The 22,551-nt window shown below is 48.0% G+C and overlaps 1 protein-coding gene across 1 annotated transcript in view; it reads left to right on the top strand.

Annotated features, from left to right (window-relative positions):
- The first annotated feature begins 276 nt into the window (after positions 1-276).
- Spon1 (spondin 1) overlaps positions 277-22,551 on the top strand; it is a 317,562-nt gene continuing 295,287 nt past the window's right edge. Inside the window, exon 1 of the mRNA XM_004634900.2 lies at positions 277-863. Coding sequence (XP_004634957.1) covers positions 638-863 — 226 coding nt within the window. The 5' untranslated portion in view covers positions 277-637. The remainder of the gene's footprint in view (positions 864-22,551) is intronic.

The following is a 22,551-nucleotide window of genomic DNA, read 5'->3' on the forward strand; positions in this document are numbered from 1 at the left end:
TGGGCCCCCGGGGGAACTTCTTTGGCTCCTTTGTCACCCTCCTGTGGGATCTGTCCCACTAGGGCCAGGGGAAGAGCGATGGCGGCTACAGACTGAGCGAGAGTCGCGAACCGCTTGTGCGTGCGTGGAGGCGGTGCGCAGGCTCCGCGCGCAGAGTAGGTGTGCAGCCAAAGTTTGCGGCAGGCTTCCCCTCCTGGAGCACCTTGCTGCACCGCGTCCAGCGGATAGGCGTGGGTCGGGACAGCGCCTTCCTTGGTGGTGGACAGAGCCTCCAGTGTCCCGCATCCTATGATTTCCCCACCAGAGCCTGGGAATCCAGCGTCGCAAAATAAACACCGCCGCGCGCAGCTAATCGCCAGCTCGGAAACAAAACAGCGCAGCGCAGGGGATCTGTGCAAACCCAGCCCTCCCTCCTCCCGCGCCTTCGCCGCCCTCCCCTCCGCGCGCCGCGCGCCTCGGCTCAGCGCAGCGCAGTTCGGCAGCCGCCAAACCGAGGCGGCACTGGCTCTGGCTCTGGCTCCGAGCTCCCTCTTTCCACCCCGGGCTTCTCCAGGTCTCTCAGCTGCCAGGACCACTTCAGGCAGGAGTCGCTGGGCGAGGGCCGGCGACAGCATCTCAAAGTTGGGAGCCCGCGAGGATGAGGCTGTCCTCGGCGTCCTGGAGTCCGGCGCTGCTGGCCCTGGCGCTGCCCCTCGCCGTGGCGCTGGCCTTCTCCGACGAGACCCTGGACAAAGTCGCCAAGTCAGAGGGCTACTGCAGCCGCATCCTGCGCGCCCAGGGCACGCGGCGCGAGGGCTACACCGAGTTCAGCCTCCGCGTGGAGGGCGACCCCGACTCGTACAAGCCCGGAAGCAGCTACCGCGGTAAGTGGCCCCGGCAGGCGTGGGGCGCACGGGGCTGACTCAGGAGGGCGCCGACCGCGCTGTGCCGGAGGAGGGCGCGCAGTCCCTGGGCGCACGGTGTCGGCGCAGCCCCGCCACGGTCCTCCGGATATGGCCACGCTCAGCTCCTCTAGCCGTGAGCACCGCGCGCATTGCCAGCCACCGTCCTGAGCCGTCGCGGGGGCCGCAGCCAGGCAAGGCGCGCCGTGGGAGCTGAGGCAGAGCCAGGTGTTACGCCCGCTGTGCTGGGAAGCAATCTGCTCCCACCTCGACCTTCCGCAGTGGAAAAGAAGACCCGCTCCCTCCAACGCAGTCTCTGGAGTGGAGGGGACCTGAGCTCTTCTCAGTAGTGTCCAGGAAAGGCAGCTTTCCCGCGTCCTGCCCTGAAGGAGAGAGAGGGACCCGGCTTCTCTCAGACTGGCTCCCAGGGGGTGGTCACTCTGGCTTCTCCCGAACTGTTTCCAGGGCGCACAGAGTAGGTCAAGAGACCCTGACGCTCTTCGATGGGGTCCTTTGGAGGGGCGGGGCCATAAAATTAAAAGTAAAATAAAATAAAACCCCAAATTATGCTTTTCAGAGCTCAGTCCAGTAGGAAGCTCTTGGATTTCCAGGACCGGTCCCCAGTGAGAACGGGATCCCCAAAGAGCCCTAGGTAGCTTTCAAGAGGAGAGGAAGTGCAGAGAAGACCGAAAGGGGAGCTCGACTGAGGCCTGCTCCCCAAGGCTGTGGGATCTTGGCTGTAGCATCCCCCTGCTCCAAGCCCTGTGGATGTCGCGCTTGCACGGCTCCGCAGGCAGCCGGGCTCTGGGAGCGCAGGAGAAGGGGTCGAAGTCAGCGAGTACCTCCGGGTCAGGCCGGACGGCTGGACCCGCACTGATCCGAGGACTGGGACTCCATCCTTACGGTCACCTCCCCGTCTCCCTCCTCTTCCCTGGCAGCAGGCGCCGCTGTCCGCTTGGGACCCAGGACGCCAGGCAGGCAAAGTAGCCCTCTTTGCCTCACCTGTAATCTTGCCAGGGCAAGTGTCCCCTCTCGCTCCTTCGTAAGCCAGCTCTTGTGCGAAGCAGGGAAGATGGAGTCACTGGGCACCCGGGGGGACAGATGGGCTCCCAGCCGCCACCCTTCCATCCCGGCCTCCTGGCTCCCCCGAGTTGCGGGAGGAGCCACGCAGAAGAAAGTTTGGGCAGGTGTCCTCCACCGCCCTGCTCAGAACCCCCCGGGGCTGGCGCAGGACTCCACTGTCCCTAGACGGCTCATTCGCGGGGTTCTTGGTCCCTAGAGGAAAAAAAGAGTGGGGCAGAGAACGCTTTGCCTTGCCCAGCTGGGAGGGACCACGCGCGCTGGCTGTCGTGGTGCTGGAGGGAGTCGGCTGACCGGCTGACCGACACATAAAAACCCCCACTGGGTGGGGGCAGGAAACGGGATGGGGCCAGGCTCCACGCGCACTGAGGGGAAGCAGGGTAACCTCGGGCCTCACCCAGACAGAGGGCCTGGGCCCGTGGGGAAGCGCGCTCTGGACTGAAAGGGCTGGTAGTTGTGTGACCTTGTGTGAGTCCTTTAATTTCTGTGAAATTAACTTTCCAGCTGTAAAAATAGCGATTTACTCCTTGGCTATGAATAGTGTATGGGGGAAGTGAGTTTCCGAGAATGTGCTGAGTGACCTGTTGGGACACATTAGAGTTGGCCTTTGCTGGTTGTTAATAGAAAGGTTGGGGGGGGGTGTTGCCTGGTTAGATTTTGGTGTGTGTGTGTGTGTGTGTGTGTGCGCGCGCGCGCATGTGTGTGTACCAGTAGGCTTCTTTAGGGATCTAGTCCAACCTACCAGTGAATGGCCCTATGAATTAATTCAATGAATGAACTAATGAATGAATGAGAAACTGAGATCTCCCTCCTAGAATCCTGGCCTAAGACTGTTCATATTGACACACTGGAAGAGTTCCTGTGATTTAGGCTTCTCTGGGACTCCTCCCACACAGTCCTCTGGGTTTGACTGGGCACTGAGAGCAGTGGGGGTCAGGTTGGGTAGGGGAGGGGGGGACCCCTATCCTAGACTCACATGGCCAGAGAAGTCCCAGTTCTGAGCCCCAGAAGGGAACTGGGACAAGAGGAGACTTTGCAGCCTAAACTTTGGGCTCTCCTTGGGCCCAGGCACCACTAGCCAGAGCCATCATTTCCCCTTTCTCTTGACTAAGAGACCTTGCAGGAAAACATCTTAAAGGAGCCTTGCTAAGGTCTCCTGAATAAACATCCGGTGATAAACGAACCTGGCTGCCCCACTCAAAGTGAGGAAGCAAGGGGGCTGGCCTAGGTTGTGACATTTTTTGTTGGCTTATGCTTTCTTAGAATAATCACATGACAAAAGCAAATCTAAGGCACTCTGCTCTGTGCAGACGGGCTTGTGGCATTTCCCAACCCCTATTGTCCTACGTGCTTTCTATTCTTTCCTGAATTGAGATCCCTCACAATCCTTCGGACAAATTACTTCTTTTCCTGCCCCAAATTTTGTCCTTGCCATTTAGCCCATCACCAATAGCTTCGGCTCACAGCGTGCCCCCAAGCAATGGTAGCCTTTTGGTGTTCACAACTAGAATAACATGGTCACTACTTTTAAAAATTAAATCATGGGGTTTCTCCCCCCACAGCCTGGCCCAGTGGAGACATATACACCCTTTTCCAAGTCGCTGGTACTGTATCGACTTTCCTTTCTCTCCCACCATGTCTCTACCCACCGCCCCTCCCCCCAACCCCTGCAATAATTGTGCTTTAGAAAACCCTGAAAGGCCTGCTCTGTTTCTGACCAGGGCCTCCTTTGAAAGGAGATTACAGTGATTAAAAATAACAAGTTGAGGACCTCAAGGGGCTTCCCTCAGAGCAGGACAATTTGCAGGACCGGCATTTGCCAGATCACAATTTCAAGCCAAATAGAAGAAAATCAGCTGAAATGTTGAAGAATTGATTAAAAATAAAGAGGTTCTTTTGTCTGCCCAGAGGTCTGTTTATTAGGAAAATAAAGTCAGACCCTGGCTAATGAGAGTGGCTTTTCCTAGATGCTCTTTAAAGGGAAATTTCAAGGAACTTGAAGGGAGAAGAATGTTCAGTGGAGATTTCAAAAGCTGGCCCAACTTGAAACATAATTGGGTGGGGATTTATTCTAAGCTGGGAGGTTTGGAGACCTCCAGAGCTGCTGTAGTCTCTCTTCTTTGTCACTCTGTGAGACATACACCGCCTGTTGTAGGAAGGCGCCTCAGCTGGTTGGAAAAAAGCACAGGCTTCCATCTTGGATGGCTCAGTTTCCATTCCTACCCAGTCCTATTTCTGCTGTGTGACCTTGAACAGGCAGCCTCACCTCTCTGAACTGGAATGTCTCCATGTGTAAGATCATTACTTTGGAAATAGAATAGCGTTGATCAGCAAAGCACCGGATGAGAATAGTGTTAGTTTTCTTGTTCAGCCCCCTGGGTCCTTGAGGTCATTTAGTACTCATATTTTACACCTGAGAACACTAAAGCCTCAAGGCTTTCCTTGAGATCAGACAGCTACTAACCAGCAGGGTCGGGACATCCTCTAAGATCTATGTCACTCCTAAATGTAAGGCTTAATTTAATTTAATGAATTTAATTTAATGAATTAAATGTGTTCAATTCATAATACAGCCCCTCCCTCATACATGTGCTGCTGGTGACATTATGATGAATTGGTCACCCCTTGGCTCTCTTTTTGTCATATCCTCCCCTCTTTTATTGTGTAGTGTTAGTTTCAGAATCCTTGTCCCTTTTAAGAAATATTTAATTCACATTGATAATAAAAGTCACATACTCATGGTGATTCTCCTGCCTCAGCCTCCAAAGTATACTACCTTGCCTGGCTAAATGCGTGTTCTTACCTGGTCTTCTTTGCTGTCTCAAGAAAATGAACAGAATAGAATAGAGTAGAATGAATTCACTCAACTGCTCTCAGCTTTCCAGATGGCGAGCCTTCCTGGGAGGAAAACAGGGTCAACAAATCAAGATAATAACTGACATATCACAGGACACAAGGTAATAAAGAGCTAGATCCTTATTTACATTTACTTTGTGCTTTTTATAGCTTCAGTATTGCATTTCTCCATAAACCAGAGGATTAATTTAGAACCATGAAGAGTCTTGTCAGTCTTCAGCCAATCCCTTTTGTTTGTGGAGAAGCAGAAACAAATTGGATAGAGAAAAAAAAAAAATCCTGATTTGATTATTGTTTTATCTTTACCTGCAGATGCTATAGGACTATGTGTGTAAAACTAGATACTTGAACAGAAAATATATAGGATCTGAGGAGTTGAAGCTGAGGGAGTCTTTTAAACTATTTCTTCTATGTGGTTTGTTTTTAAATAAGTGCTGCTGGTGACATTATGATGAATTGGTCACCCCTGGCTCCCTTTTTTGTCATATCCTCTCCTCTTTTATTGTGCAGTGTTAGTTTCAGAATCCTTGTCCCTTTTAAGAAATATTTAATTCACATTGATAATAAGTCAAAAGGTGTACATATCTAAGGCTGAGTGGTCGTGGCAATTACTGATTGCTTTGATTTTCAGGAAATGAAAAAATCCAAATGTACAAAAGTGAAAGCATATCTAATTAGTTTTTCAAGGTTTAAAACCTGAGTGCTCTCTGTGACTGTAATCCCAGCTGTCTAGGAGGCTGAGGCAGAAAGGCTGCAAATTTGAGCGCGCGTGTGCTCGCGCGCGCACACACACACACACACACACACACACAGGTACTTTCCCATCCACAGGTAAGCACCTCCTTGCCAGCTGACTCACCTGGAAGAATGGGCTGTAATTGCTGATCTGTTCGCTGGCACGAGGTGGTCTACAGAGCTTCTCTCGATCACAGTCTCCATTTGGCTGCTGTGTGAAATGTCGAGTGTAGGTTAGGGTCAATCTCTTGAAAAAAAAAAAACAAAAAAAACTTAGCATGCTACGGTAGTCAGAGTCTGGGGTAAGCTCTTGACACAGAGATCCCCAAAGCGGTTTAAACCAGAAGAAAATGGGACGACCAACATGCCATGGTAGAGCTTCATTCCACAAGCCCACTCAAGAACCCAGGTCTCTGCTTAGGCAGGTGCAGCGGGGCTCAGTGAGATGGTGACTGAGATTGGGTGTGGTGGCGCGTGGCCTATACTCCTGGCACGTGGCAGGCTGAAAACAGGAAGATCACTGCAAGTCTGATCTGTGTAGTGAGACCCTGGAGACCCGCCCTGTACTAAATACATTTAAAAAAGAAAAAACAGAACCCAGGCCTCGTATCTCACAGCTCTTCCAGCTTCTCACACCCTGCTGTCCACTGCCGGTAGTCAAGTGTGGCAATTGCACACTTGAAATGAGGCTAGTTGGAACTGCAGTGTGCTGTAAACGATTCTGAAGAGTTACTATGTGAAAAGAATAAGCTTTCATTAAGAATTTTTAAATTGATTCCATGTTGGAATGCTCATTTACATAATGGGTGGGAAGACCCTGGATTCAATCCCCTGCACTAAAGAAGTATCTTACCTGTGTTTCATTTATTCCTGTTAGATACCTGTTAACAAAATTAACCTGGCTGAAGTTTCTTTCTGTTGGACAGCACTGCCCCGAGGTGGTGGCACCCAGAAGACAATTTTTTTAATGATGTACCCCAGAAATTGCACCAGCCTTGACTCCCCACTTTTTGTTCTTGTTTGGTACTTGTTTTGAGACAGAGTTTGCTATGTAGTTCAGGCTGGCCTTGAACTCACAATACAGTCCTTTGCACTGCGATACATCCCCAGCCCTTTCATAATTTCTTTATTTTGAAGAAGGATTTCACTAAATTGCCCAGGTTGGGCTCAAACTCTTGACTCGCCTTCCTGGGTTTCACAGCATGCTGGGATCACAGGTGTGCACCACCATGCCCAGCTTGCACCCTGTCCTTCTAAACACTCCCTTAGTAAACAATTTAGACATGTGAACATACCCAACTACAAGGGAGGCTGGGAAATATAGCATTGAGCTGGACAGCCACAGGCCCACCTGAAACTTGAGGGAACAGCTGTATTTCAAAAAGATGAAGGGCAAAGTGGATTTTTACAAAAATATAATATAGCATATTCTGTCATTCAGTTGAAGTTCTTTCTGACGTGTTTGCTCTACAACCTGTGAACCGATATTCCCACTAAATGAATCAGTAGAGGAATGAGAATAGGGTGAGTATGCCTGTGGCTGTATGTGGCCTGCTGCCTGCTGTCTCCTGCCTCAGAGAAGGTGGAAAGGGCATAGAAAGAAAGGAAGGAGGGGCCGGGGAGATGGTTCAGTAGAATAAGCGCTTCCCTGGCAAGCTCAAGGGCCTGAGTTCAATCCCCTGTTCCATCAGAAAAAGAAAGAAAGAAAGAAAGAAAGAAAGAAAGAAAGAAAGAAAGAAAGAAAGAGAAAAGAAAGGAAGTGAAGAAGGCAAGTGGGTGGAGTAGCATGGGAAAAAAAAGCCACAGGGGTAGACATTCAGAATAAAAATGGGAACAATTTGATTACAGAAAGAGGTTACATTTAAGAGCCATTATGGAGGGTGAAAATCACACAAGGCAAAACTATTCCTTAAAGATACCCTGAATTTGTACATCGAATATAACAGACGCCAGCTTGGAGCTGGCCTGATTTATGCACCCTTCCGGATATTTCGGTTAGCAGGGAATAGAAACAAATCGGCATTTCTCAGGAAGGCCAGCGCTTCTGTTTCCCTCCAGCACCGGAATAGTTCCACACTTGCTCAGTTGAGTGGCAGACAAAACCCTTGGTATTTACTCCTTAAATACTGTCCTCCCATGTGACAGGGTGAGAGAACTGAGGGTCGAGCTTCATAGTCTCTGAGGTAGGCACCTGAATAAAGCGGGCTGGCAAGTGTCCCGGACCACTTAAAGTCTTCCCGCTCTTCCTGCCCTTCTTCCCTCCCCCAGCAGTGTGCAGCTGTCTTTCTGATACGGTGCCCTCCTGCTGGTATAAAATGTCCCTTCACAGTCTCCGGTGGCCCGGCGCTGAGGCTTAGTTGGTGACCATGCAGACGTCCTTTGCCAGCTCACGGAATATTGGAAACTGCCTGAAAACGTCAGGGATGCTTACACGGGGTGGTGATCCACATCTGCTGGTCTGCCGGAGGCCTTAGGAGACCTGTGAGGCCATCTACAGCTGAGGGGTTGACATTTGCAAATCTGTCTCCTGGACTGGATGGAGGCCAAGACAGAAAAGAGTTCCCAGCAGGATGGGCAGGGAAGCACAGGAGCGTGGGAAGACGGGCAGGGAACTGGGTGGGGAGCCCGTGCCACAGGACGTTCTTGGGCTGTTTGTCCCTCTCCCCCTTCCCTCCCTCGTCTCCCTCTTTCTCCTCTTCCTCCAGAAGTAGCAGCACTGACCTCTGCATGTGCCAAGCACAGGCGGCTCTTTCCCAGGCCAGCCCTCCACACTCGCTCTTCGTCCGCCCTGCGTGCTCTTCCCAGCCTTGTGTATGGCTGGTTCTTTGTCCTCCAGGCCTTCTGTGTTAAGTCCCCTCTTCAAACCTAGTCTCTGAGGCCTCTCGAAGTTTCCCAGCACTTTCCTCTGGTCTGTTTTCCTCATACCCTGTAAGCACTCTCTGAATTATCTTGTTTGTCATCTGCCTCCTCCAGCTAGAATGCATGCTTTATGGGAACAGGATTTTGTCCTTATTTGCCATCTTATCTCCAGCACTCAGAAGAGTGCCTGGATGTAGCAGGCATTAAATCAGTATGGGTTGAAAAATATATATATCATTTAAAACCCCAAAACCCTCGCATAATCTCTCTCGCTTTCGCCATTTGTCTGTCTGCCTCTCTCCATCTCCATCTCTGTCTCTGTCTCTGTCTCTGTCTCTCTCTGTGACTGTCATCATCTTTCTCTGAGTCTTTGTTTTTCTGTTTTTCTGTCTCTCTCTGTCTCTATCTCCCCACCCCTAAATCTGTACCAAAGATATGGAAGTAGATCTCAGCCAGAAAGCTAGGCACCCCTAATCTACGGCTGGAAGCAAGAAGCCCCAAGTGGTGGCGGCAGAGAAAAAGGATGCTAGGTGCCCTGGAGACAGCAACTGGAGGCTGGGCCAGCATGAAGCCCACTGGGAGTGTGCCTGGAGGGACACCCTGACACTGGTGATGCAGGGGTGACCAGCGGAACAACTGCAGGCAAAGGAGCAGAACGAAGGGGCCTCCAACCTTAGACCCGGGCTCAGAGGCTATGGACAAGCAGGGCAGAGGGACTCCTGATCCATCAAACTGAGACACAAATTATTAAAGTGGCTTCCCCTCACCATCGCAGGTGCCAAACCTGGTTATGTGTTAGAATCAGTTGGCAAGCTTCAACCCAACCAGTGAAAGTTTCCTGGATTGCAACACAGGGCTGGATGCCAGGGATCCATGTTCTTTCTTTGAAGGCAAGGTGGTGACAGAAAAAGAAGGTGGCTAATAGGTGTCCTAGGCCCATTCACCACCTGTCCCAGGCCTGGCCTGTTTGCCATGCCACGCACGCTTCAGCACCTGGTCACACCATTGCCTTGTCCCCCTTACTGTGGATGCTGGCGCAGTGACAGTGGCAGTGGCAACACAAGCCAGAAGAACAGCCGGTCTTGTGTTGCCCTGGCAGTGGGGTTGGGGAACAGGGCTTTTCTTAGTGCTGATACTCACAGACTGGTGACCCAGGACCAGGTTTAACCTGGTCATACTTCTCTGCTGCCAAAGTCAGCGTCCCATGGAGCTTCCACTCATCTCCCCAGGTTCTCATCTTTGGAGTTTCTCTTTGGCCCTGTGTCAGCTCTCTTTCTTTTTCTTTTTCTTAAAGCATAACTGGGGATTGAACTCAGTCCCTTGTGCTTGCCAGGGAAGCACTTACTCCACTGAGCTATCTCCCTGGCCCCCCTGTGTCAGCTCTTGTGGTGCTTCTGCATGCATAGCTATTGTGGCTTCTTTTCTGCCTAAAATGCTCATTTCTCTCATCATTCCTTCTAAGATCCTGCTGAAAGCTGGTGCTATTTGGAGGTGGTTTGGACCTTTATGACGTGGGGCCTTGTGAGAGCATGCTCTTCAGGGGGATTCTGGGGTCTGAGAGTCTTAGTTTTTCTCTGCTTTCTAGCTCGAGGTGTTTAAGGCTTGCCCTTGCAAGTGTCCTCAACCCACGGGGCCACCCAATTTTAGCCTGATTCTTAAGAACTTGGAGCCTTTTCTCTTTATAACTTCATTGCCAATACATTGATCTATGCTGGCATAACCGGGCCCTTGTCTGTAAGAGGTGACATCATCCCTCATTCAGCTTATTTCACCATGATTTGGGCCACCTCTGTATCGGCCAACCAGTCACTGCATCTGGATTCTGTGACACGTACACATAATCCAGTTGGGATTGTCCACATTTGTGCAAGCAGGCCTGACAAATCTTTAGCAAGGAAGTTTATCAGATTGTGGAGCAGGTCAGAGCCTAGGACAGAGCTCTTCAGACGTCTCCAGAGCCGGCATGTGGTGGCATCATTCTGAAGTTAGCAACCTGCTATCCTGATGGTAAGGACATGGCAGTGGTCATCCCCAGCTGAGCTACCTCAGTGTAGTAAACATATTCCCTCTGCCTCATGCTGTTTCTCTCAGTGTAGGCAAAGTTATTTGTTTCTTTGTTTCAAAGCAATCAGGACTTTTTTCACTGCAAGAGATAGAAATAGTCAAACCGAGGAGACAAGTTAGGGAATGTATTGATTCCCATATCTGGAACGTTCAGGGTGGATCTGACTTTCAGCATAGATGGATCTAGAAACAAATAGGCTCATGAGGCCTCCCTCTCTCCTACACTACCACACCCTCTGGTTTTCCTTCTATTTTTTTTTTTTTTTTCCATTCTTGCCTTCTGCCTCCTTTGTCTGGCTCTGCCCATGCTTTACCTCTCAGCTATATTTCTGTGTGTTGCCCTTATTTTTTTTTTTTTTTACTCAGACAAACTTTCTAGAAATGGCAGGGAAAATGGCTGCCAATCCTTCAATGAAAAGTCTCCTGGCCAGTTCTGGGACTAAAAGAAAAGCTCTCTTCTTTCTTACTCCTAAGTGAAGTATCTTGCTGAAGGGCTTTGATGAATGCAGACTGAAGCACATGCTCAGGGGAGAGGCTCTGGAGCTCGTGAGTCCAGGTACTTTTGTGACTTGCTACTTCAGGAGGGCAGTGTATCTGGCCTCCCCCAGTTATCAAGTGGTCAGAACAGAGAGGAGCTGCTGGTGGCTCTGTCAACACCCGGCCCTCATCCGTACTGGCTGAGGTATTGCCGCCTCCCTAGGAGTATCTTGTCCTTTGTTAGCTTTCTTTTTAAAATTTATTTATTTTTCTATGTATTGGGCTGAGGAGATAGCTTAGTGGAGTAAGCACTTACCTGGCAAGCACAAAGGCCTGAGTTCAATTCCCAGTTCCAAAAACAAAAAACTAATTAGTAATTTTCTATGTATTTAGTACAGGGTCTATAGGTTCTCACTACATAGATCAGACTCATGGTGATTCTCCTATTTTCAGCCTCCCAAGCACTGGCATTACAAGTGAGAGCCACCATGCCCAGTCTGAATCTATGTCTCAGTGCACCCTGGGGATGGGGCCAGCACAGCACACCAGAATTGAACCCCAGTCCCTGCATCTGCCTAAGCAGATGCTTTAATCTTCTGAGCTATCTGGCCAGGTCTTGTTAGCTTTCTATGACTGTGACAAAACACTTGAGGCAGGCAACTTAAAAGAAGGAAAGGTTTGCCTTGGCTCAGCATTCCAGAGGTTTCAGCCTGTGGTATTTTGGCCCTGTTTCTTTGCACAGTACCTCACGGGGAGAGCATGTGACCATGGAGACCTGCTTACCTCTTGGTGCCAGGGAATCCAAAGAGAAAGAGAGATAATGGGACCAGAGCCTCAAAATCCCCTTCAAGACCATGTTCCCAGTGAGCTAAGTTCCTTCCACTGAGTCCCACACTCTGAAGCATCCACCGTCCAGCTTGCCTCAAGCTGGGGCCCAAGACTTTGTTGTCACCTTTGGATAGGATCATGAGCCACCAGGACCATCCTTCTTCCTCTTCCCGTCCACATACTGTGCGGCCCAGGACTCTTCCATCTGCTCTAAGGGGCCACGTGATGAGGCCACATACCAGGAAAGAATTAACTTTTATTGAGCTGCTGCAATGCGCTTCGTATTCATTATCTCCTTTAATCCTCCTGACAAATCCATGAGATGATAATTAAGATCCTTATTTCATAGAGGAGGCTGGCTTGCTTTTTAATATATTTTATTGATTTAGTGTACATTTTTATATGCTTTACTATTATACATTCATTAGTTACCATAATGACAACAGGAGGTAAATAATATTACTGCTGATTTATAGGGAAGGAAACAGAGACAAAAAGAGGTTAACTACCTTGCTCAGTGTTATATATAATAAATAGAAGGAAATACGAACCCAGGAGGTCTTTTATTTACTTGCATTGTAGAAAAATGGCCCTTTCAATTTTAAATATGCATGCTCTTTAACTTGGATGGGAGACATTTCCTCCCTGGCTGGCACATTCAGGGAAACAGCGTGGTGTAACCCCTGCCCCCATACAGTCTTGCTCCCTTTGGGGTAATCAGCCCTGACTTCCCAGCTGCCAGCCCGTTGCCAGTGAGTGTTCTGCTGAATCCTGGCTGGGTGGGCTCAATCCCTGTGCCAGTTTCCTAGTGAAGTATGCCAGTTGCAGCTCCTCTCAACTCTCGAAGTTGTGTAGCATGGAGGCGAGTCCTGTGACCCATTTAATGCTCCATTGGTATTGATAACCGCATGTGATGGGTGGAGGCAAAAGCTGAAGTTCCTAAGCGTTGAGGGTATAGCAGGAAGACATCAGTCCCGCACAGTGGGCGGGTGGCAGGGCCTGGCCAGGGGCTGGAGGTGGGACCTGACCGAGACCTTTGTATTGAGGTTGGGATTCCGAGTCTGAAACCTAAGCTGTAGGATGGGGAAGGTGATGCATGCAACAAGGACAAGATGCAGACAGTGAGGGTAGCAAGCATAGAAGGTGCCCTGGGTAAGTAGCAATGCATCCACAGTTTTGCTAGACTAAATTTTTTTTTTTGGGGGGGGGTACCAGGGATTGAACTCAGGACCATGCACTTGTCAGGCAAGTGCTTATTCTACTGAGCTATCTCCCCAGGCTCGACACACTAACCTTTGAAGGACCCAGAAAGCTACTTGGAAATTAGGTGGAGCTGGATCTTCATATGATAAATGTACCCAAGGATGAGGAGGACTCTACCTTTAGTGGTGTCTTGGTTACTTTTCTTTACTTGCTGGGACAAAATGCCTGATGCCCAGAGTTAAGGAAGGAGAAGTTTACTTAGCTCAGAGTTTGTGGAGGTTTCAGTCCATACTTGGCTGGCTCCAAGGCAGAGTGGCATGGCAGAGGGCAGCAGTTCAAGGAGGGAGAAAACAGCAAAAGCAACAATAAGACCAAAAATGGAGGGGCAGCAAGAAAGAGGCTCTTGTTCTCCCTTGAATTGGATGCAGGGTACCACCCCAGGGCGAGTGTAGCACTAACACCCTTAATCCCAGCCTTGGACCATGGATCAATCACAAGTCCTAGAAGCCAACCCCCTGGCTGTATGAGGCTTTGGGGGAACATCTAGGCATGAATCATAGCAGGTGGGAATTTGAGGTCAAGCCCCATATAAAATACCAGGCTTTGAATAAACGAGACAGGCCAGAGAGGCCTGCCCCTGAGATGGCTTTGAGGAAAGGGCTGTAACTTACTAAGCACATAACCTTCAGCCTTAAATCTTGAGATGGTCTGATTTTGTCTGAACATGATGGCCTGTAGCTCGGACCCTTCTGTGCCGCTTCAGCTCCTCCAGGGTAGTGTCCACACTTCTTAGCAGAGCATCCAAGGCCTTCGGCCACCTGCCCTTTGCTTGTCTTCCTTGTCTATCTTCCAAGGACACTTTCATCCCTGCATGCAACTTGTGGCATAGAGAATGAGTCTGATTTCTAGGGCAACGATGGCACCCCATGTGCTTCCCTCTGCCTGTGGCTCCTCCTGTCCACTGGGTGCATCCTGTTCTTGATTCGCCTTGCTGTTCAAAGGCCATGACCTCCCAAAAGCCTCTTCCATCTCACACAGGTATATCCAGATGTTTTGTCTTCTGGGCCCCCAGAACACATTGGCCGTACGCCTCCAGCAGCCACACATGCTACAAACAACATCTGTTGACTGTTTTTCCTCCCATCTTTAGACCAGACTGTGTGTTCCTAGGGAGCAGAAACTGCGTCTTTTCTCTCCAGGAAGGTGGCATTGGGATGGCACAGAGCAGGCGGGCTGTGAACAAAAGGACAGGGCTGCAGATGTAACTCAGTGGTTGAAAACTTGGTTGGGATACACTTGGCCCTCAGTTCAATCCCCAGCATTAAAAATAAATAAATAATGAAGATCTTGCATACTATATAAGGTAAATTACCTAAGGGGACTTTGGAGGAGACACGTGAGCAGAAATGGGCCAACTATACCCAAGAGAAACACTTCATCCATTCGGCAAGTGTGCACTGAATATTAACTATGCGTTAAGAAAGAACTATGCTGGACTGGCCAACTATCTCAGTGATTAGAGCATCTACAGGCAGATGCAGGGGCCAGGGTTTCGATCCCCAGGCCTGCCATGCCGGCCCCGCCCCCAGAGCAAGCTGAGACAGTGGTTGAGACTGGGCATGTGGCGTGTTCTTGTAATCCCAGCTCTTAGGAGGCTGTAAATAGGAGCATCACTGTGAGTCAGATCTAGTAGTGAGACCCTGAACACCCTGTGGACCCTTCCCTAAAATACAGAAAAGAAAAAGAAAGACCTGTGCTTAATCAGATCTGGTAGCACATGCTTATAATCCTATGAAGCTTGTGAAGCTGAGACATGAGGATTGTTTTGAGTTTGAGGCCAGTCTCAGCTACACAATTCAAGGCCAGCCTGACCAACATAGTGGGGGCCTGCCTCAAAACACAAATCACAATGAAAAAAAAACAAACAAAAAACAAAAAAATATGTGCAGATGCTAACCTGGAGCTCAAGATAGGCTCAGTCTCTGCTCTCATGAACCTCACAGGAAGGACAAATAATTAACAAATAATATCACCAACACATATTTGGTTAAGATTGAGCAAGAGGCATTCAAGAAAAGTAAAGTATTAAGAGGGTGTATTGTGTGGGGGTAGGGGGATGAGGGAGCTCCTCACAGGGACTCTGTCTTGAGTATGAAGGACACCAACAAGATCCTGTTTGTACCAGGTGCCCAATGCATGCCTATAATCCAGGCTGTTTGGAGCCCTGCTTGAGCAATTTAGCAAGACCCTGTCTCATAATAAAGTAATAAAATGGGCTGTGGCTATAGCTCAGCATTCTCTGGGTTCACTCTCCAGTACCAAAAAAAAATTTTTTTTTCATTTATTGTAAAAAAAAAAAAAAATTACTCAAATTTTCCCACAGCCTGGCCCTGTGAAGGTCATCCCCGACGTAAGTGGCTCAGTCACAGTCTTCCCAGGGGTGCTTCGTTCAGATCTAGAGCTCCGCAGAGATTCAGCCATGTCCCCAAGGGTGGCTCTCTGGTCCTCAGCATCTCGATCTTCACCAGCACACTCATCATTTTCGTCATCTTCTTCACCCTAACTTCACCACCACCACCACCCCAGTGTCCTTCACAAATCCTCGTCTTCTTGCATGTGCCAGGCTTTGCGTTCAATATCAGCGTAATCCATTCGATATCCCTACAAAGAAAAGCAATAGCATTAGCTTCTTTTTCAAAATGAGGAAACAGGAGGGTTCAGTAACTTGCTAGAGGTCACATAATTAATAAGTGGCAGCTCCCGGATTTTAATCTTAAATCTTTGGTTCTAACCACTTCTCTGTGGGTGCTCACAGGGCGACTCCAAATAGCCTTTCTTTCTTTTTTTAAAAAAATCCTTTGTAAGCATTTTTCTTGATTTTTTTTCAGATTCCTTAATGGCCTCTCTTGGGAGGCGCCTGGGAGGAGTCATTAGAGAAAAGATTCTATTATTTATTGCCAGGCGGTCATCATCACTTGTTACTGGGACTCAGAATATACTGTACATTTGTGCCTGTCAGGAGGAAGTCGTAGAGTGGTGTTCTCTGGGGGGAAAGACTCTCCTATCTACCTTCAGTTTATACTGTGTAGTAACCTCATCACCAGTGCTAATTATGAACAGAGGCCCACACCAAGATCAGCACCAGAGGTGCCATCTTGGGTTGTTGTATTAATAAGTTAGAGTATACCTTTAGTTTTCTAGAACTATAGATGTGCAGTATTCTGGGAAGCTCAGTGTATGATGAGCCCTTTAAATGTACAGTATAAACTTACGGAGATGATGGCTGTTTATCATTCAGAAACGTTTTAGCAATCTTTTTTTACAGAACGGAAAATTGAACTCACCATTTTAGCAATCTTTATCAAAATCTAATTAATAGAAAAGTTCATAAATCATAGATTAGTGATCCGGTATTGAATATACTCCCCCAGTAACAGGATCTAACTCAAGAAACAATGCAGCTGGGAGTGGTGGCACACACCTGTAATCCCAGAACTCTGGGAGGCTGAGGCAGGAGGATTAAAAGTTCAAGCCCAGCCTGGGCAACTTAGTGATTTTAGGCTTTGTAAGTAAATAGATTTTTAATTTAAAAAAAGCTTGAGACTGGGTGTGGTGGCACACACCTATAATCCCATCTCTTGGGAGGCTGAACACAGGCAGATCACTATGAGTCAGATCTATGTAGTGAGACCCTGTAGACCCTGACCTAAAAAAAAAAAGCTGGGGCTATAGCTCCCTGCAAAAGGCCTGGGTTCAAGCCCCAGTACCATAACAACAATAACAGCAATAATAATAATAATAATAATAATAATAATAATATGTGACAAGTGCTTTCTGCCATCCCCCAAATCTACTGCCCCCCTTTCTCACTCGTCTACTACCTTGACCTCCAGCCCAATAGATTACTAGACTGGTTTTGAATGTTACGCAGATATCGTGACATAGCCATCCTATTTGTATTCTTCTACGTCAGTCTTCTTTCTGTTGGGCTTATGTTTGCAAGCTTCATCCGTGTTGTAGAGAGCAGTATCTTTTCCAGCCTATTTGCATATCCCAGCAGGAATTTGGTTATATGCAGGCACCGCGACTGCTCCATTCATTGGACTGCGGGTGGCCACGGGAGTGTTTCCAGCTGGGTGCTACTCCAGGTCCTGCCACGATGAACGTTCATTCTGTTGCAGACACGTATGCCATCCTGCTGAGTTAGGTGTGACACTGCTGGGTCAGAGGGTACGGGTAATACTGCCAATGGACTTCCGAGCACAAGTTGCTAATTTTCATTTCTATCAGTGGTGTATGATGGGCCAGAGAGAGAGCTTGGTGGGCTAGGCACCTGCCTGGCAAGTGCAAGGTCCCAGGTGGAGCTCCCAGTTCCTTATGCCATGCCAGTCCCACACCAAACCAGGCATTGAACCCGGGCATGGTGGTGCAAGCCTGTAATCCACGCACTGGGGAGGCTGAGACAAGAGGATCACTATGAGTCTCAGCTGTGTAGTGAGACCTTGTACCAAATAAATAAAAAGATTTTTAAAAACAGCTTAACAACAAAAAAAACCTCACAACAAACTGTGTGAAAGTCCCAGTTAACATTTGATATTGTTAATTCTTTTAAATTTAGTCAGTCTGGGGTATATACAGTCATATTTTATAGTAAATTTCTGTTCACTAACAAGGTTAAGAGCATTTTCATATGTTTGTTGGCCAGCAGCCCCTTCTTCTATGAAGTATTAATGAATCATTTAGTCTATCTTTTTCTACTAAAGTGTCTTTTGCTTATTGAGCTGAAGAAGTTCTTTATATGTTTTGGATGAGCCCACTGGTACTGATACGATTGTGGTTGTCTGTTTCGCCCCATGACTTGCTTTTTTACTCTTAATCATGTCTTTCAAGGAGCAGAAATTTTATGGTTCTTCCTTTCTATGTCCTCTCTCTATGGTCAGTCCTTTTTTATATGGTTTTATTTTTAGTGTTATTGTCTTGATACATAGTTCAAATTTGTAGTGATCCTCCTGTCTCAGCCTCCCCACTGCTGGAATTATAAGTGTAAGCCACCATGCCTGGTTTCGGTGGCCAGCACAGAGTTCTGGGGCAGGCACGACATTCGGTACTGGGAATTGAACTCAGGATCTTGTGCTTGCCAGGCAGGCACTTATGCCTCTGAGCTACCTCCCCAGCCTTTTGTAGCCTAGGTAAAAAGGTTTTTCTGCTCCAAGATCATTCACATTTTATCTTTTGCTACCTCCTAAAAATTTTATTGTTCTACTTTGACATTTAGCTCTACAATCTTATTTTGTGGGTGTGGTGAGGTAAGGGCCACATTCATGTGGTTCTGTGTGGCTATTCACTTGTCCTGGCTCCATTTACTGAAAATACTTTCCCCTACTGCTCCACAGTACACCCATTACCATAAGCAAATCTCCAGCTGAGTGTGGTGGTGCACACATGTAATCCCAGGCCTCGGGAGCCTGAGGCAGGAGGAGGGCTGCGAGTTCAAGGCCAGACTGGGCTCCACAGTGTGTTCAAGGCCAGTGTGAAGCACACAGTGAGACCCTGCCCTAAAATAACAGCAACAACAAAAATCTCCATCTGCCGTTGGAACTTACCTGGATCCTCCTACATCCTTTAGCTGGTCCAATTTTTTCTTTCTTTGCTGTGCTGTAGCCCTCTGGCTTAATTTCTGTAGCTGTACAAGTCTTAATAGCTGATAAGATAAGCCCTTCCATTTGTTACAACTTTCCCAAGATATTCTTGGCTCTTTGCAGTTCTATATAAATTTTAGAACCAGTTTGTCAACATCAGACACACACACACACACACACACACACACACACACGCGCGCTGAGACTTTCTGAGACTGCATGAAATCTACAGATCAATTTGAGGAGCATTGACGTGTTTAACAACACTGACTCTTCGGTCCATGGACACTCTTCAGTAAGTTCAGCTGTGCATCAACTCTGTACTAATCAGATATCCTTTGAACCTTGAAGGACTTACACATCTGTACACAAACACAAATGGAGTCACCAATAATAAGACTAATATAGGGCTGGTGAGATAGCTCAGTGGACTAAGTGCCTGCCTAGGCAAGCACAGGAATGGGGGATTGATCCACCCCACTACGTGCCGCGCAGGCCCTGCCCCTGGCCCCTCCCCTGGCCCAGGTCCTGACCCCGCCCCTGACCCCGCCCCTGGCCCCGCCCCCAGGCTCGCCAAGCAGATCACCACGACCCGGCCATGCCTGTAATCCCAGTGCTGGGGAGGCTGAAAACAGGAGGATCACTAGGAGTCTTAGCTGCATTGTGAGACCTTGTACCAAATACATTAAAATAATGATAATGATAATAGTAATATACACCTAGTGTCTATTATGTGCCAACACGTGGCTTTAAGCACTTGGTATGGATTAGTTCATTTCTGCTTTACACCGATGCATTGAGGTTCAGTGTGGCTAGGTTAATTATATAGGCTTTTATGTGAAAATACATTTATTAACCTTTTGAGGTTTAACATAGCTATCGTAGTCCTTTACAGACACAGAAAACAGCTCTTAGGTCCTCTTTATTCTCTCAAAGATCTTTGGAGAATGATAAGAACTCCTGGAATTTGATGCCTGCAAGGGACTGGTGAGGAGAAAGAAAAACTCTGCGACTTTTTAAAACATAAGTGACAAATCTTGATTACTTTTTCACAAAATGCTCAATAGCATTCTTAAGAGAGTAAAACCACCTTTACATTTACACAAGATCCTTAAAATGTAAGTTACGTCTGATAAGCGGTATGACAGGTTTTCATCTGTCCGCTGTAAGCTGCAGTAGAAGCAACCCTGGCCCACAGCAGAAACACATAATACTATTTTAGTTTATAATCAGGGTAGATGCCCCCACCTGCAAGGCAGGGCGCTGGTGGGTTCTGCTCATCATCCTGCTTGGTGTGATCTTGCGCCTCTCATCTTCCGGATATCAGAAGCTCTATCCCAGAATGCCAGGGGTTACACCAGGTCACCTGCAATATCCTTTCCAGCTGTTAGGGTAGTGGGCCAGGAAATCAGAGTAACAAGTTCCAGGCTGTTTGGGGTCAGGGCTTTTAGAACTGCGATGCAAGAACTCACAATTTTTTTTTTTAACTTTTTAATCTTATTTAAAAATTAGGCACCAGACACACACCCCTAATATATTCACTTATGTTCTTCTGTGTGTAGTATTTAAGTAATTTTCTACTTAACAGCTTCTTTATCACAAGCAACCAGAAAGTTCATCAAAGCGGTCCCAGCACTGAGGAGGCTGAGACGAGAGCATCAGGAATTTGAGGCCAGCCTGGGCTACACACAGTTTGTCTCAAACACAAAACAAAACAAAAAATAAATAAAGAAAAACAAACAAAACCATAGCATTCCCCATCCTTTTCTTCAATGTATAGTTTTAAGTTTTTGCCTTTCTTGTCATTATTTTGGGCTTCCTTTTCAAATTTCTCAGTGATCTCTTCTGGAGTTACAAAGTCCAAAATCAGCTTCCTCACCACCTCTTTATGTGGCTAGGACTCTTACCCCAAACTGCAAACCTCACTCTGGTGTTCTAAGCCAGGAATGAGACTAGCATCGCTTGGTGGCAGCCGCCACTGCCCGTGGAGGTGCTACCTTTATGGCTTCAGGTGCCAAGGTTGTAGCAGTGTTTTGTTTGGAGTGGGGTTTGGTAGGACCCCTTAAGGCCAGCTGTCCCCAGACCTAGCGAGGAAGGAGTCTGGTTCCTCCCTCCGGCTGGCACCCTTGTGCCTCACCCCATCTTTCTTTGGTAACTTGGGGCCAGAAGGGCCCTCAGCAGAGCCCCTGGTGCTGGTCCTGCCAGGAGCTATGTCAGGTCAGCGCATGTGCTGGAGTTGCTGCACGGCCTGGGGAGGCCTGCAGGGGTTTGCAGTGTAAACAGGATCTGAGGAAAGGGCAGCTAGCCTTTATGGGGAAGTGGGAGAAACATGATGTCAAAGGGGAAACTTGGAAGAAGTTTGCCAGGAATGGAGGAAGCTGATCAGGTGAGAAAATGCAATAAGGTGAGCCGATGGGCTTTTGGGGATGGCCTGCGAATCCCAGGATGAAGCAGGTGTGTGGGTAGTGGAGTGTGGGTGGCGTGCTGTGGAGGGCAGGTCTGAGAGCCTTTCCTTTGCCTGGGGAGTCCAAGCTTTCACCTGAAGACCCAAGGACTCCCCTTGGGTCTTAGGTGGCTACCTCTGAAGCCATGCACATCTCCACAAGCCAGAGGCTTAAACAATGGACTTCATTCTCCCATCCTTCTGTGTGTAGAAAGACCAAGTAAGATTGGAGGTAAGGCCACACTAACCCTGTATGGCCTCTTTACTAACTACATTCGCAAAGACCTTACTTAATTCTAAATGAAACTGCATCCAAAAGTGCTGGACGTTGGAATTATAACGTATCTTGACTTTTCGGGGAACAAAATTTAATTCACAACACAAAGCCTCAGATGAGGATTTGGGAGTAATTTATTAAGGAAGTGTTCCCCAAAGAAAGGGAGCTGGAGAGGCAGGAGAGGGACAAGGCTGTGACCCTAGGCATGATCCCTCCAGTGGGCAGCCTGATTCTACGGAGCCATTTTGGAGTGTAGTGGACCTCTGAGCACCGTCCTCACCTGCTAGGAGGGTGCTGGGCCTTTCATATTAAGCAGAGTGGGCACCTGTGACATGGATAGAGCCCAGCAGGAAAGAGCTACAGTGCTGGTCACTGGAAGTAAAGATATAGCAGTACAAGGTCACATTAAAACGGCACAAGGGAACTTGAGGTCACCTAAGTGAAGTGTGTGCTTTACTGTGTGCTGGTTTGTCCTCCACTTCTCTTGCTCCAGAATGGTGTAAAGTGGCCTCGAAGGCTACCCCACATCCACTGTAGAGAGCTTAGACCAGCGGTGGCAGCCCCACAGCACGTGAACCACAGCTGGCTTTTGGGGTCATTGAAAACTCTAAAAGCTTTGCTGTCACCGGTGCAGGCTGCTTTGGGCTGTATTTCTCCCTCAAGAGGTTCCAGATCTGTCTCCTGATATCACAAGGACCATTTTCTGCTTGATACTGCTCAGCCTCACATTTCTTATTTTATTGGGCTCCCCCATCATTCTCTCTTTCATTGGTCAGATCAGTAGCCAATCAGAATGCTCCTTTACTATTGTGGGAAGAACTGACCAATCATGGCATGATATTTGCAAAGCTCTGGGATTTAAAGTTCTTCTCTGTGATACCGTTTTGTTGGCCGCTCATAGACTACACTACAGGATCAAGAGAGTGGTTTTATTTTTGAAGTTTCACGGGGCTTTGCTTTCATGGTTGAAACTAATCTGAGGAATTTTGAGTACTAAATGCTTCTGCCCAAATGTAGGTTGCAGATCATAAATAATACAGGTCAAATGAATTGACTTGTAAGGCTTAAAAATTTAATAACCCACACCTGCAAACAGTCCACATCCTGATGGATATATCTAGTATGTGAAGCCATGGGTAAAGTATTAAATGACAGAGAGGTGACCTCCAATTTTGCATCTAAATTGGCCTCTGAATTGTTTGGAGGTTC

The sequence above is a fragment of the Octodon degus genome, unplaced genomic scaffold (assembly GCF_000260255.1).
Source record: "Octodon degus isolate 3935 unplaced genomic scaffold, OctDeg1.0 scaffold00067, whole genome shotgun sequence".
NCBI classification, from domain to species: domain Eukaryota; kingdom Metazoa; phylum Chordata; class Mammalia; order Rodentia; family Octodontidae; genus Octodon; species Octodon degus.